We start from the raw sequence: 13,966 nt of genomic DNA on the forward strand, positions 1-13,966 counted from the left end.
ACCTACATTTATACATTTAAATCTATTAAAATCGAAAGAGTTTATCCAATAAGAATTTAATATTTCAGAGACTAAGGCATACCAGAGAACCTTACTAATCAACCTTTAAAGCCAATTTACAAAAGACAGTGTTTATAATATAAAAGGAACAGAAGTTTTTAAAACTCCCATATTCAGAACGATTGTGGAAAAATGTTATAAATTTTACTTAAATTAAATGTTAATCTGTTTTTTTTCTTTACTGAAATAAACATTAAGATAAAATAAAATAAAATCCTGAAAAGAAAACTTCAGATTTCAAGTGACAGCTGGACATTTATATCTGTATAATAAAGGGTAACTGAGCTGGTGCTTCATCAATAAGAGCGAACGTTGTTAGCTGCTGTCACACCTGTTCAAAGAAACAAGTTTGACAGGTAGAGAAGTTGCAAGGAAAGGAGTCAGACCGAGCACGAGACGAGAAGCATAAAGACGTCTGCATTTTCTGCTCACATTTCTATCCAACATGAACGGTAAGTTTTTTGACTTTGTCAACAATTAGACTGTATTAATTTTTGTTTTCATCTGAAAACTTGGTGCTAAATATCTCCACCTTTGTCTTTTCTGTTTGTTCTTGTGTATTTATAAAGCTCCAATTCACATTTAAGGTTCTCACAATTCTTTTTAAGCCACTCCAGATGGTTAGTGTCCAGCTTAATCTAGAGATAATGACAAGAACAAGTCACCAGCTGTAGTTTAATGTTGGCCTGTATGAGTGAGCTGTAGATTACATGAATAAACCTTTAATGTGATACCATCTAGTGAGGATGAAACTCGGTGAGTGAAATGGATTTAATGCAAAAAACTTTCACTGCAGTGGACTGATTGAGTTTCTTTCAAATGTCGATCTGCAGGTTATTTATTTGTTTCTCTTTAAATATGGAATAAAAATGAAGGTTAAACATTTTTGCCTGTAATTTATGAACACTCAGCTCATAAATGTAAAGATTTTTTATTGTTTTTCCTTCCTCAGTGCCAAAACCTCTACGGGTTGTCCTGCTGGGAAAAGCGGGAAATGGAAAGAGCAGTCTGGCTAACACTATTTTTGGAAATCCTGTGTTCAAAGTCAGTAACTTTGACTCCAGCTTTTGTGTATCTGAAAGCCAGACCAGACAAGTTAATGGAAGAAGCCTCACTCTGATAGACACTCCAGGTCTCTTGGCGCCCGATCATTCAGAAGAAGACATGAAACGTGAGATACTGCGGTGCATCACTGAGTGCTCTCCCGGACCTCATGCGGTTCTGATTGTGCTGAAGGTGGAGAAGTTCACAGAGCACGAGCAGGCTGTCATCAGCCAGATTTGCCAGCATTTCTCAGAGGAGGTCCTAACGCACGCTGTGGTGGTCTTCACTCATGGTGACCAGCTCCCTGAAGGGATGACAATTCAGGAGTATGTCAGTCAGAGTGAGGGTCTGTCAGACCTGGTGCAGAAGTGCGGTGGTCGCTGCCACGTCTTTGACAACAGATACTGGAAGAATGCCGAGCAGGACGACTACAGGAGCAACAAGTTCCAGGTTACACAGCTGCTGAACAACATTGATGACATCCTGAAGCTGAATAATGGAGGCCACTACACCAACTCCATACTTCAGGAAGTTGAAGAAGAAATCCAAATAGAAGCAGATCGCATTAGAAAATCATCCAGCAAAATGTCAAAGGAAGACATTTTAAAACAGGCCAAAATAAACACCTTCAAGAAACTTTTAGAGGGGGGAAAGAAAGCATGGAGGTGGGACATTCTGGGCTTTGGAGTTCTTGCAGGGCTAGCTGTGATTGCAGCGGCATGGCTCATTCAAAGATATCTACAGGGAGAAGCTGAAATACCTCTTCCAGAGATGAAAGAACCAGAAGAAGCTCTGGTGGAATCTGTTGTGTCGGCAGGACAACAGTTAGCAGAGACGGTTGCTAGCATACAGCCAGAAGAATCTGTGCTGGAGTCTGCTGTGACAACAGGACAACAGTTAGCTGAGACAATTGTTAGCAAGCACCCAGAAGAAGCTCTGGTGGAATCTGTTGTGTCGGCAGGACAACAGTTAGCAGATACGGTTGTTAGCACACAGCCAGACGCTGGTGCAGCAGGAGTAGTGGAAGGAACAGAAGATGACTGGATTACATATTTTCTTAAAAAGTTATTCAAGAGTTATAACAACTTTGAATGAAAACTGATCAACAATTACTTGACGTTGTCTTGGTGACTCTCAACTCTTATGTGTGTAAAAACTTAAATATATTAAAGAACTTAAATTTGAAATGTTTTTTCTGCTAATATTCTCCTACTGACAACAATAGGAACCTGCTTGTAATTGCATGATTTAATTGTATAAAAAGTTATTTTTACCATTTTGGTTTGAATCATCCTTGTGTGGTTTTTTTTTAATGCAACAACAAGAAGCACTTTTCAGGAGCTTCAGTGGGATTGGTAAATATTTGTTTGCCTTTTTGTTTAAACAATAAAACAATAAAAGCGTTTGTTCTTTTGTCAATACTTTTCTTTAATATTTGTTCAGTTTTTCTATAGAAAAATTAGCTGTTAACAAGCTGCGTTTTTTAGGGCATATGCAATTTTTTAATTTATTTTCTTAATAAAAAGGTAGTTTGGTTGAAGAATTAACTCAAACAAAGCTCTGACATTATATTCATTCATTCATTCATCTTCTTGACCGCGTCTTCCCTTTCGGGGTCGCGGGGTGCCAGATCCTAACCCGGCTACTGATGGGCGAAGGCGGGGTTGACCCTGGACAGGTCGCCAGTCTGTCGCAGTCTGACATTATATTGTCCTGCCTAATTGGCCATTTTCTAAATGTTAAAACTGGTCAATGTCAATACATTGCTAAGGACAATGAAATATAAATTAGAGAATGTTAGTCTATTGTATATCTACCGGGTATGTTTTTCCTGTAGCGATGTTTCAAAACTTTAATGGAACTTCTGTTTCGAAACATTGTTTTAAGCCCTAATCAAACTATGAAGGTCATCAAGATTCAAGATACTATTGGTTTTTTTTGTCAGTACAACCCAGAACAAGACAGATAGAGAGGTACACATGGACACTTCAAGGTTCACTGTGGAAGCAGCCAACTGGCCGGCACCCTGTTACTAGCATGGGGATTGAGGGCCACAAGAGGAGGGGCTAGGGCACAGGTGGAAGAATGGCCATATCTTAACACTGTGTACAATGTTAAGATTCAAGCAAAAAATAAACCATCACACAGAAGCACAGTACATTTGAAGACACAGTCCATGAGGTATGGTGGGTAGGATGGTCAGGGGTGAGGGGACACATTTGCGTTTGTCCATTAGGTGCCTCAGAAGAGCGCAGGTCCAGATTACATTTGGGAGAGGAGGGAGCTTGCAGGAATGGCAAGGTCAAGAAGGGATGAGCAGCAGTTTTCATCTCCACTCACAGCTGCCTTTCACACTCTGTAGAAGCGGACATGTTTTGACAGGGCCCAAGGGCAGCACCCTCAGATAAGGGGAGTCAGATTAGATCATTCTTTCTGGCACCAGCAGATTGTTTTGTCATGCTAGTTGAGTCCTTTACTCGTCTTGCAAATTTCAAAATGGTCTGGATAAGGGCAATTTAAATCACTCTCCCTTCTGTTCGGGCAGAAAGTCGCTCCAAGTTGACATCCATCTTCCCCACAAGTTCAAGGGTTGAAAGCATCCTGCTCAGCTAGGCAAGAGTGGCACAGGGCTTCTGATCCGCTAGTGAAAGGCCGTCTCTATGAGTCTCTGCTTCCTGAAGTATCTTCCCACAGAGATCAGACAGCTCGCCTCTCACCGTCTTCAGCTCGCTTCTCATGAGCTTCACCTCTGAGAAATTCCAATTGCGAGTAATCTGAAGATCAAGGGCACAAATAGGTATATATCTTTGACATCTTCCATAGACAGCTGGGCCAGAAACATCAGCCTCCACTTGCCCCATGAATCGTTGGTGAATCCAGCCTCATGAGTTCTGTCTGGGCAGGAGGGGTCCGCTTTCCCATTCCTTAGTGTGGAATACATTTTGTCCATTGCGTTAAAAGACCAGTGGATCAGATCCATTTTCAGAGTTCAGAAAAAAAGCATGTGACCATTTCATTTTTAGTTCTGATAATCACTGTTTTTTTGTTTTTTTTATGATCACTGTTTAGTGGCAGAGCATTTTAAAAGCTTTTCCAAGTAATGCTTAGACTTGAAGTCTTGTCTCCTGTAGTTTAGTGTTAACTATTAAGCATTTTGAATAAAGACAGAAGGAAGAAGAAAAGACCACCAATCAAGTGTCTGGAATCACTTTAAACTTTTTCATGAGAAACAAAGCCGTTGAATGTGCATATTGTATGCAATATTTAATATTTTATAATATACAACATTAATGTGGAGACACCAGAGCACAAAATGTCCTGTTTTTTTTTTTTTTTTTTTATCTAGTTCAAGCAAAATAATGCTGATTCTAATTACATGTAGTTCTAATTCTATGTAATGAATATGTATATATTTTTTTCTTGTTTTTATTATGTATTTTTCAGCTCCTGTGACTTGTACTCCCGGTGCAACTTCTAAAATATGGTAGTCATGTCTGCTTTCAATGTCATAGTCATTGAAGGGTGTTTAAAGTTTCTATCTTTGACCCTTGAGGAGTTACCAGAAAATGCATCTTACTTTGGTAAACAAATTTGAAACTAGTTTTAGCTTTAAGCTCTATTTGAAAAAATGTCTTTTAGACAAAAATAAAAGTATTCTTTAACTAACAATAGAAATAGGTTTGACTGGACTGTAAAAAATAAACAAAAAACAAAAGAAAAGCAATTCCCTAAACCAGTTAAGCAACAGTAAAGTTACCTTAACTTAAAGAGGAATGAAGGTGTTGTCGTAGCTGCACCTTTTTTTTTATTTATCCACAACTTGATGTATGAAGACTGCACTGTTTCCTGAAGCCACGTCAGCTCTCCTTTGTCCATGAAGATTAAATGTCTTTCACCTCAAAACACAAAGCGTCTTTTCAGTCTTCACTTGAATAGAAAACAATGAAACCATTTTAGTGCTCAAAACCATAGACAAATGGTGTCCTCTTTTATGATTCCAGTTTTACCATTTTACTGTGATTTATCAATAAGTCCAAATATCAACTATAACTTCTAATAAGGTTTCATACACAACATAACATCTCTTCTTTATTTATATGGCATGTAAATATGCTTTTATCAAAGGTTTAATTATTCTAAGATGTTTTCTTAGATCACCTATTTTTTCACATTATTAAGTTGCATTTAGACATTATATTATTTACAGACACGATTTGGAATTAAAAATAAGAAATTATTCTCGTATTTGTCTTTACAATTTCTTAGTGATGAAACTATTGTAAAGATTTCAATGCAAAAACAAGGAACAGGAAATAAAAGCAGTAAAAGACCTTGCTGTGTTTCAAAAGTTGAAAATTAAAAAATTTACATTTGTGGTCATAAGTTTATAGTCCCTGACAGAAATGATTAATTATAATAGAATATGAACGATAAACACAAAAAACCTTGTTTCCCCTCACAGTTAGTGGTTGGGTGAAGCCATTTATTGTCAAATTGTCAAAGATAATCTTTTTACCTTTTTTTAAATCATAACAACAGAAACTTCCCAAATTGCCCTGTTTGAACATTAACATTCCTGATGACAGCTCTAAAAACGAGCACACAAGTTGATACAAAAGGATTTGAATGATAGTTAAATTTAATTATCCTTACCATTGATTTGTTTGCCTGTAATCAATGTGTGTGCACAGAAGGTTTTGGAGATTCTGGGCCCAAAAGACCCTTGCATCTCTCATCCAGTGTTGCACTAATACTTCTGGATCCTGAGTGGCTGGGGAAGTTAAGAGCTGTCAAAAAATCTATGGGAAAAGGTAACTGAACTGCATGAAACAGGAAATGGACACAAGATATCCAAGGAACTGAGAATGTCAGTCAGCAGTGTTCAAACTTTGATCAAGAAGTGGAAAGTAAGGACTTCGGTTGAAATCAAACCATGATCACAAAAATTTCTGCCACAGCTACCAGAAAAATTGTTAGGGATGCCAAGAAAAAAACATATGTATTGTTTTATTTTATATTGTTAACATGTTTTGTGACATGCTGATGACTTCTTGATTTATTTTGTTTCCTTTTTTTACCTATTTAAATAGGTTTGATAAATTAGTAAAATAACTAACTAAATATTTATCATTGTAAACCTATGGGCACAACTGTAAATGCAACACCCTTTATTGCGACTTTTTACCTGCTTGTTGGTGCACAAACCAGCCAACCAAAATGTAGACTGATGCATCATAGTAGTGTCAGTTTCAAATTACTAAAGATCTCAATATTCAGTGGTTATAATTTTTTTATTCTGTTCAGGGAGTACCCCATCTTTACCTGATGGCTGTATAGGCTCCAGCAACCCTCTATCCCTGAATAAAAATAAGTGTGTGTAGAAAACAGATGAATGGAGGATCTCCAACATTTTTTTAATTATTTCTTTTTCCTGAAGTATTGGACCTTTCAGCCCTTCTATTATCTTCTGCTTTCTACGTAATACCGATTGGTAAATGGCGTCTACTTATATGGTGGTCACCTTCTTAGAAGAACTATACAGTCACAGTTCAATTCACACACATTCACGCACTGATTACAACTCTATACCCAACACTGATGGCGACTTATAACTCTAAGAAGCAATGTGCAATTTTGGTTTTAGTGTTTTGTCCAAGGACACTTTGGGTGAACATTGCAGGAACCAAACCTGCGATCCTCCAACCAGTTGTCAACTGCTCTGCCGCTGCACCATGGCTGAGGTTATTAATGTTTATAAACCCTGATTCTGTGAGCATAGAAGCTAAACAGGTCAGACCAGTCAAACGTGTGACTATTTGCATGAACAGAACTTCATCTGAAAACACTAAACGAACAGCAGAGACGAAACTGTCCGGTCTCAGAAGAAACAACACAAATCTGTTTTGGTGCCTATTTCCTTTCACAGCATGAATGGTGAGTTTAACTAAAAGTGGCTTCTGTGTGAGCTCTGTAGAGAATTTGCTTTTTATCAGTCATCTGACCTTTGAGCTTAAAACAAAATGATCTAAATGCAAACTAATCTGTTTAAGCTTCTTGCAGGTATATTGAAAAAAAAGTATACATTCTGTTGTAGAATTCACATGTTCAATATGTATTGCTGTCAGGTGTTTGTAGAAGTTGGCTAATGTCACACATACAGGAACAGTTTGATTTGCTAAAAGAAACGAGTGGAATGATCAAAGTACAACAGATACATGTCTAATATCCAGAAGTTTGATTTTCACAGAGAAGTATATTACATAGGGAAAAAATAGTCATTGCTCTGGGGTTAAAGACAAATGGTTGCAACTTTTTATGTAAATCTGGACTTGTTGCAACTTACTGGATTTCCCCTCCTGAACATTTGTCTTGGCAACAGTTAAACATCAGTTAAACATGAAAGTGGGCGCAGTTCTACTGGGAAAAAAAAAGTGTGGAGTCCAAGCTGTTCTCTGTCTTCATTTATTTGTATATCACTTATGATTTCTTGCTCTTTATCTGCTTCAAACATGTTTTTTCTTTCTCTTTAATCCACGCAGAATAAGCTGTTTCTGCTGCTGCAATCGTTTGGTTTTTGTGTTGGTCATATTTACTGCAGCAGTTCTGCCTGAAAGAACTGTAGCCATGTAAATCCAATACAACTAAAGTATATATCCTTAACCAGGAGAACGAATTGACCAGTTTGCTCCACCCAACTCAACAATGTTCCAAATAGCAACACAGTATAGTTTGAAACACATTTCTCAAGATAAACAAATTTGAGCTATATTAAAAATGCCTCTGACAAAAGAGGAACTGGTTTCATCAGGTCTGTGTGTGTAAAACATGCAAATTTCACAGTGCACACCAAAACTAGTTACACTTCATTTACAATATAACCTATGTATGCCTATGTAATTAGCCTATGTAACAGGCTAAATTAATTATGAAATTTATTTAACATGTTTCCCTTTGATGTTTTTGCAATACTGGGATTGTGACAACTGACATGAATTATCTCTTTTAATGTCTGCTTAAAAAAAAAAGTTTCCTTTGTGCACAGCCTGCTCCTGTCCGTCATCCAAGAAGACTAGCTGAAGGCTACACCTCTCAGCTAATGGGATCCATATAAATATACTAATCCTCTATCTACTCCTCTCTCGTTTTTTCTCAATCTCTCTGACTGCTGACATTAAGGGCTGTCACCACTGCACATCTACCCTCCTGTAAGAGCATTATTGGCTATAATGAACTTAAATACAGGATGATTCAATGCAGAGTGTACACTACAAAGGCCTGAGTGCCTTGGCTTAATGTGTCACAGAAAACAGCAGAGTTCTTGTGAAATAGCTTACAGAGCCTCTTCAAGTGCACGAAATGTGCATTCAGCCACAAATCCTAAATAATTAACCGCTGCAACCTGTTTGCATGTATTCAAAAAATTGCCCTCTCTTTTATAATCTTGACAGTCAGGATGGTTGTACAGTGGTGTAGTGATCACAATTCCCAGATGGGTCCTTTTTATGTGGAGTTTCCATGTTTTCCTTGTGCACGCTGTGCAGGTTTCATCCGACTGTCAGAAGACATGCTTCACAGGTTCATTTGTATCTGTAAATTGCTCCTAAGTGTCCATGTGAGCCTGTGTATATTTGTGTTGTCCTGCAATAGACTGGTGACTCATTCAATGTATACCCTACCTTTGCCCCTGAGTTGGCTCGAGCAGCCCCAGGACTCTGAAAGGGATACAGCAGGTTCAACAGATGGATGGAAGAATCAAGTTCATAGTCTATACAGCCTATTCATGTATGTTTGCATAACTTTGATTCACTTTGATCCAACAGAGAGGAAATATTTGAGGAGGAAGAGCTAAAGGGAAATATCTTGAGAAAATATGCCTAATTTTTTTTTAAATAAAAGAGTTTGAATGGAAAAATATCAGGAGCTTTTTAAAAACATGTTCTATCACTGGTGAAGCTCAAAAATAGGCAAAAAATACACCATGAGGGCCACAAGACACCATCACAGACATGTGTCTGGGCCATACTTGTTAAAGTTGCAGGAAATATGTGGGGTTTTTTTTGTTTTGATTTAGTAAAATATTGCCTATTACGTCTACAAAAGAGTAACTGCTATGCTAGAAGGAGAAGAGGTAACCAAAGTTTGATTTATAGAAGGTGGTGAAATCCAGACATTGCTACAGAGGGTGATCTCTGCTGTCCAGAAGGTGAATGTCATCCAAGCGGTTGAAGAGGAAGACATCTAGAATCAAGGAGCAGGAAAAAGCCAGCGTAATCTTTGAATCAAAATACCAAAGGACAAAAGATGGAACACATACACTGGATTAAACAGAGCCAGGGTGAGTTTAGATGGGTTGCAGATGTGACAGAAACCCCCGCCAGTAATCATTCACACCTGTGGAGATCAAACGGTAAAACAGCAGAAACAATAACAACATTTAACCAGGAGAGGGAAACAGACGGATAGTGAGAGAATTAACACAATATGATATAAAACACGGAAAAAATCTGATGAAATAAACTAAAATGTTCTTGTCTTCTAGAGTCAACTTCAAAGAGGATCGTCCTTTTGGGGAAAACTGGATCAGGAAAAAGCAGCTTGGCTAATACCATCCTGGGAGAGGAAGTCTTCAAGATAAACCACCTTCCCAACACTGAATCAACAAAGACTTTTGTCCAAACCAAACGTGTCCATGGAAGAAGCCTGACTCTTGTTGACACATGCAGTGTTTTTGACACAAGCATGTCCGATACGACGCTAAGAGAAGATTTGGTGAGGTGTATCACAGAGTGCGCTCCTGGGCCTCATGCTTTTCTCATTGTGCTGAAAGTGGAAAAGTTCACAGAGCAGGAAGAAGCGGTCTTCAAAGAGATATGCCGACATTTTTCTGAGGACGCTCTGAAATTTACTGCTGTTGTGTTCACTCATGGAGATCAGCTCCTAGAGGATATGACTATTCAGAAGTTTGTTTCGACGAATACAGAGCTGAGAGCTCTTGTGGAGAAATGCGGAGGCAGATGCCATGTAGTTGATAATAAATATTGGAAAGAAGGCAGAGAGTGTTACAGGAGTAATCAGTTCCAAGTAGAAGAGCTGTTAAAAACCACTGACAGGATAACTGAGGCAAACCATGGGAGGTGGTACACTAATGAGATGCTCAAAAAGGCAGAAAGACAGATGAAAGAGGAGGAACACAAGCTGAGGCAGTCATCAACTAATATGTCACCAGAGGAAATAACAATTACAGCTAAAAATAATGCATATGGTAAACTACTGAACAAGTTTGTTGGTGCTGCAACAGGCTTAATATTAGGTGCCCTTCTTGGTGCAGCTTCTGAAGTGGAAATATCAAATTTAAAAACCAAACCTAAAGAAGAATACATGTCTGCTGCTTGGACTGGAGGCCAGCAGGGGGCTTGTGTGGGGTGGGAGGCAAGTGAAGAAGCAAAAAGTCCAACTGAGGCTTTTCACAAAGCCAAAGATGCAGTCTGCAAAAACTCTCAACTTTCATTTTTGAAGTTTTAAGACATGGGAAGTCAGAATTACATTAGAACACACACGAAAAACAGAAAAACTGAAAATGTTGTGTAAGTTACTTCCAAACTATAACACGTAACAGATTAATATATAATTTCTGAGTAATTCTTTATCTCAGAAGTCCCTAATCCCTAATACCGATCCTCATTACAGTTGAAACCAAGTGGGAGAGAAAATTAAAGACAAATAACATTTTCTGTTTCTTATATAATCTGACAAAAGATTTACTTAGAAAAAAAAAAAACTACTGAAGTGAAAAATGTCTTTGATGACAGGTGATTGGGTACAGCAATAACTACTAATTATATGTTTGTTTGTTTTTGTCATGTTGAAACATGGGAAACAGATGGGTTTAGAGCAAAAAATAATAATTATGAGCAATTTATTAAAAAAAAGAGATAGAGCAGACTAAGAACTTGTGTCTTAGAAAGATGAAAACAAAGAAAACAACTGTCTTTCTAATAAAAGTAGGTCGAAATCACCATAGTTTATAATAATTAATAATTATACAAATGTTATAAGCTTTACACTACTTGAAACAAAAACTATCATCTTATTAACAATTCTTTTGTATTGCATAACTCCAGATTGCACTGAAATGATTTATTATCTGTGTGTAGTAAATACATAAACTGAATATTGAGATCTTTAGTAATTTGTATGTATGTTGTGTTTTTGGGTTTTCGTTTTTGAGGCATTGAAAATTATTTTTTGTCTTGTTTTTATCAATGAGAACCTTGTCAGAGTTTCAAATGACAAAATGTATAAAGCATTTAAGAAGTTTGAGTCACTTTTTTCTCCAAGTGTTGTAGTGTTTTCTAAGCCTTTTGTAAGCCTCTTAAGTTGAGGATTTTAAACTGATCCTGAAACTGAGACAGTGTAAACATTTGATTTCTTCTTCCTTCTCCTAGTCAACATCTGAGTTGTTTAATTTTGAGTTAGGGGTATCTTTTTTCTGGTCTTTGTAAAAATAGAAAAAACAAGACATTACAATTCTGAATGTAACGTACACGAATTGGCATCCATGCACTGGAGGAAAAAGGGTCTGACTCAAGAGATATTTTAAGATTAAAACATTCCACTGTCAATGTGCACATTCCCGGATTTTGTCACGTTTTTTTCCACTTTAACTCCCTGCCCTTTTTCCCATTCTTAGTCCAACAATTAAAACCTCAATTTACTCTAATTCTGCAACAGAAAGTTCTCTATTGTCCAGATCTTTACATTTAATACAATCTAATAAATCTAAAATGTGGTGTTTAAGGTTGTCAATAGGTCCTTTGTCATACAGTAACATAAAGTTATGTGTCATCTGCATAATAGTGAATATTTTTGTCATGTCTCTTGATGGCATCACGAAATACAAACACTTAAGATCAAGGGAGCTTTAACACCTACAAACAAATTCTTTTCGAGGAAATGAACCCTGGGGGAATGAAATGTGCCAGTGTGAATGCAGCGTGAATAAGACTTAAAAAATGCAGTTTCTCTGCCAGTGGTATCAAACAAAAGCACATAAGGGAATGTCAGAGCTGAGGAAGTTATCAAATAAAGTGTTTTGACAGAAAAGAGTTGAGTTTCCTGATTGTACCATTACTTATCAAATCAGTACCGCTGCCCTATAGACATTTGTATTCTGAAGAATCAATGAAAACTTCAAACTGCATACAGTTTTCCTCTTTGTGGCTTTACTTTTAAGTTGAATTTGTAATTTAATTATTTCAAGCAATCAAAACTAAAATAAAATAAAGAATGCAACCAACAGAACTACACTGCTCACAAAAATTAAAGGAACACTTTTTTTATTGGGCCTGGCATGAATTGAATTAAACCTGTCTGATAATTTTCTGGTTGGTTAATCAGCTGAGGGCCTCGTTAATCAATTTCAGCTGTTTTGGTGTTCATGGAATTAACAACAGGTGCAGTTCAGTGGCAACAATTAGGAAACCCTCCAAACAGGACTGGTGTTACATGGGGAGGTCATTTCAAGTTTCTCCTCTTGATCTTTTTTGGCTGGTTTTCCACTCGTGCTGATTTTGGCTTGATAATTATCTCTACTGGCAGTATGAGGCGATTCCTTAACCCTACAGATCTCTTCACACCTGTCTGTTGTATTCTCAGCCAACGGGAGCGCATGCACCTGTAGGGGGCGCCAATTCACTGGTTTCAGGCCGTTCAAAACATTGTGATATGACAGGTAACAGAAACCCATAGCGGCGCAGACTTTTTTCCTCCAAGTGCTGAGCTGCCGCCCCCTTCGAGTTGTCGCCCCGAGCAGCTGCCCATACTGCCCGTGCCAAAAACCGCTACTGCTACCAGCTCCTGTTTTTTCATCATGATGGAGAAGTGTCCGTGTAGGCTATATCTCAGATAGATTGTATGGAAGACGTGGATGATGTCGAGAGATCAGGTTTATTTAGTGTGACGAGTTTTGCAAAAGCATCGTTTACCAGGCTCCATGTCTGGGTTCATGTGATCATCACGACATTCCAGGAGCCAGTTCACTCTCACTCCAGTGGTTGCATCTGTGTGACAGCCAATCCCAAGGTTTTCTTGTTTCTCTGTGACTGAGTTTAAAGACTCAATGTCTTGCTTTAACCTGAGAGGGGAAAAATAAAAGCAAGGATAATATTAGGGGGGCTTTTCTTTATTTTTGTCTCAATAGAAATATAAGAAATATCATAAAATCCAACTGGGTGCGGAGTCAGCAGCCTCTGCACCCATCAGCAGCTCTCCTTCCGGCGGCATAACGAGCGAGCCAGCTCTGCTGGCTCTTGGGAGGCTGGCTGGCTGCAGAAAGAACGCCGACGCGGGGGAGAAAGGATGGCAATCTGACCAGAGTGTATCCCACCTTTGCCCAACAGTAGCCGGGATGAGCTCTGGCAATCCTGCAGTCCCAGTCGGTTAAGGAAATAAAAGGAAATTCAGGACAAAAACATTTATGCTAGTAAACCAGCGAGTAAAAAAAAAAGAGAGAGAGACTGACATTTTTTTTTTTTACCTTTTTATTGTTGGAGTGGGGTAGGAGTTTTGCTCTTCTTCCACCAGATTGCACCACAGGTAAAACTATCACCGGTTACAATGATATGGAGCAACAAGTAAATGTGTTTGTGTTGCTAAGGCCAGTGTGAGCAAATGCTGGAAATTACCAGCTGATCTGAATGCATCTCCTGCTGCAGCGATTGTGACAATAAAATCAGAATACAATGTTTGAAATGTCTCTGGGATGGATGTTTGTGATATAGCCAAGTGGGGATGCATGCAGACTCTTAAAAAGCCATGGCTGTGAGCTTCAGTTCTCTGTCAGATAAACAATGTCTCACTTGCC

The 13,966-nt window shown here is 38.1% G+C and overlaps 2 protein-coding genes across 2 annotated transcripts; both read left to right on the forward strand.

The window, feature by feature from the left end:
- Window positions 1-462: 462 nt before the first annotated feature.
- LOC118600036 (GTPase IMAP family member 7-like) lies at window positions 463-3,466 on the forward strand. Its single transcript, XM_036216621.1, has 3 exons — window positions 463-512; window positions 1,013-2,085; window positions 3,341-3,466. Exons 1-3 carry the CDS (start codon window positions 506-508, stop codon window positions 3,464-3,466), a joined length of 1,206 nt encoding a protein of 401 aa, XP_036072514.1. The 5' UTR covers window positions 463-505.
- A 3,428-nt stretch (window positions 3,467-6,894) lies between these two features.
- LOC112141088 (GTPase IMAP family member 7) lies at window positions 6,895-11,735 on the forward strand. Its single transcript, XM_024264135.2, has 2 exons — window positions 6,895-7,038; window positions 9,644-11,735. Exons 1-2 carry the CDS (start codon window positions 7,032-7,034, stop codon window positions 10,624-10,626), a joined length of 990 nt encoding a protein of 329 aa, XP_024119903.1. The 5' UTR covers window positions 6,895-7,031; the 3' UTR covers window positions 10,627-11,735.
- The last annotated feature ends 2,231 nt before the right edge of the window (window positions 11,736-13,966 follow it).

Source organism: Oryzias melastigma, linkage group LG18 (assembly GCF_002922805.2).
Source record: "Oryzias melastigma strain HK-1 linkage group LG18, ASM292280v2, whole genome shotgun sequence".
Taxonomy (NCBI): domain Eukaryota; kingdom Metazoa; phylum Chordata; class Actinopteri; order Beloniformes; family Adrianichthyidae; genus Oryzias; species Oryzias melastigma.

What these genes read in the sequence shown, in the direction of transcription:
- LOC118600036 (XM_036216621.1), top strand. An exon ending in GACAACAGTTAGCAGATACG is followed by an intron (nt 2,086 to 3,340) that starts GTTGTTAGCACA and finishes TTTGTCCATTAG; the next exon opens with GTGCCTCAGAAGAGCGCAGG.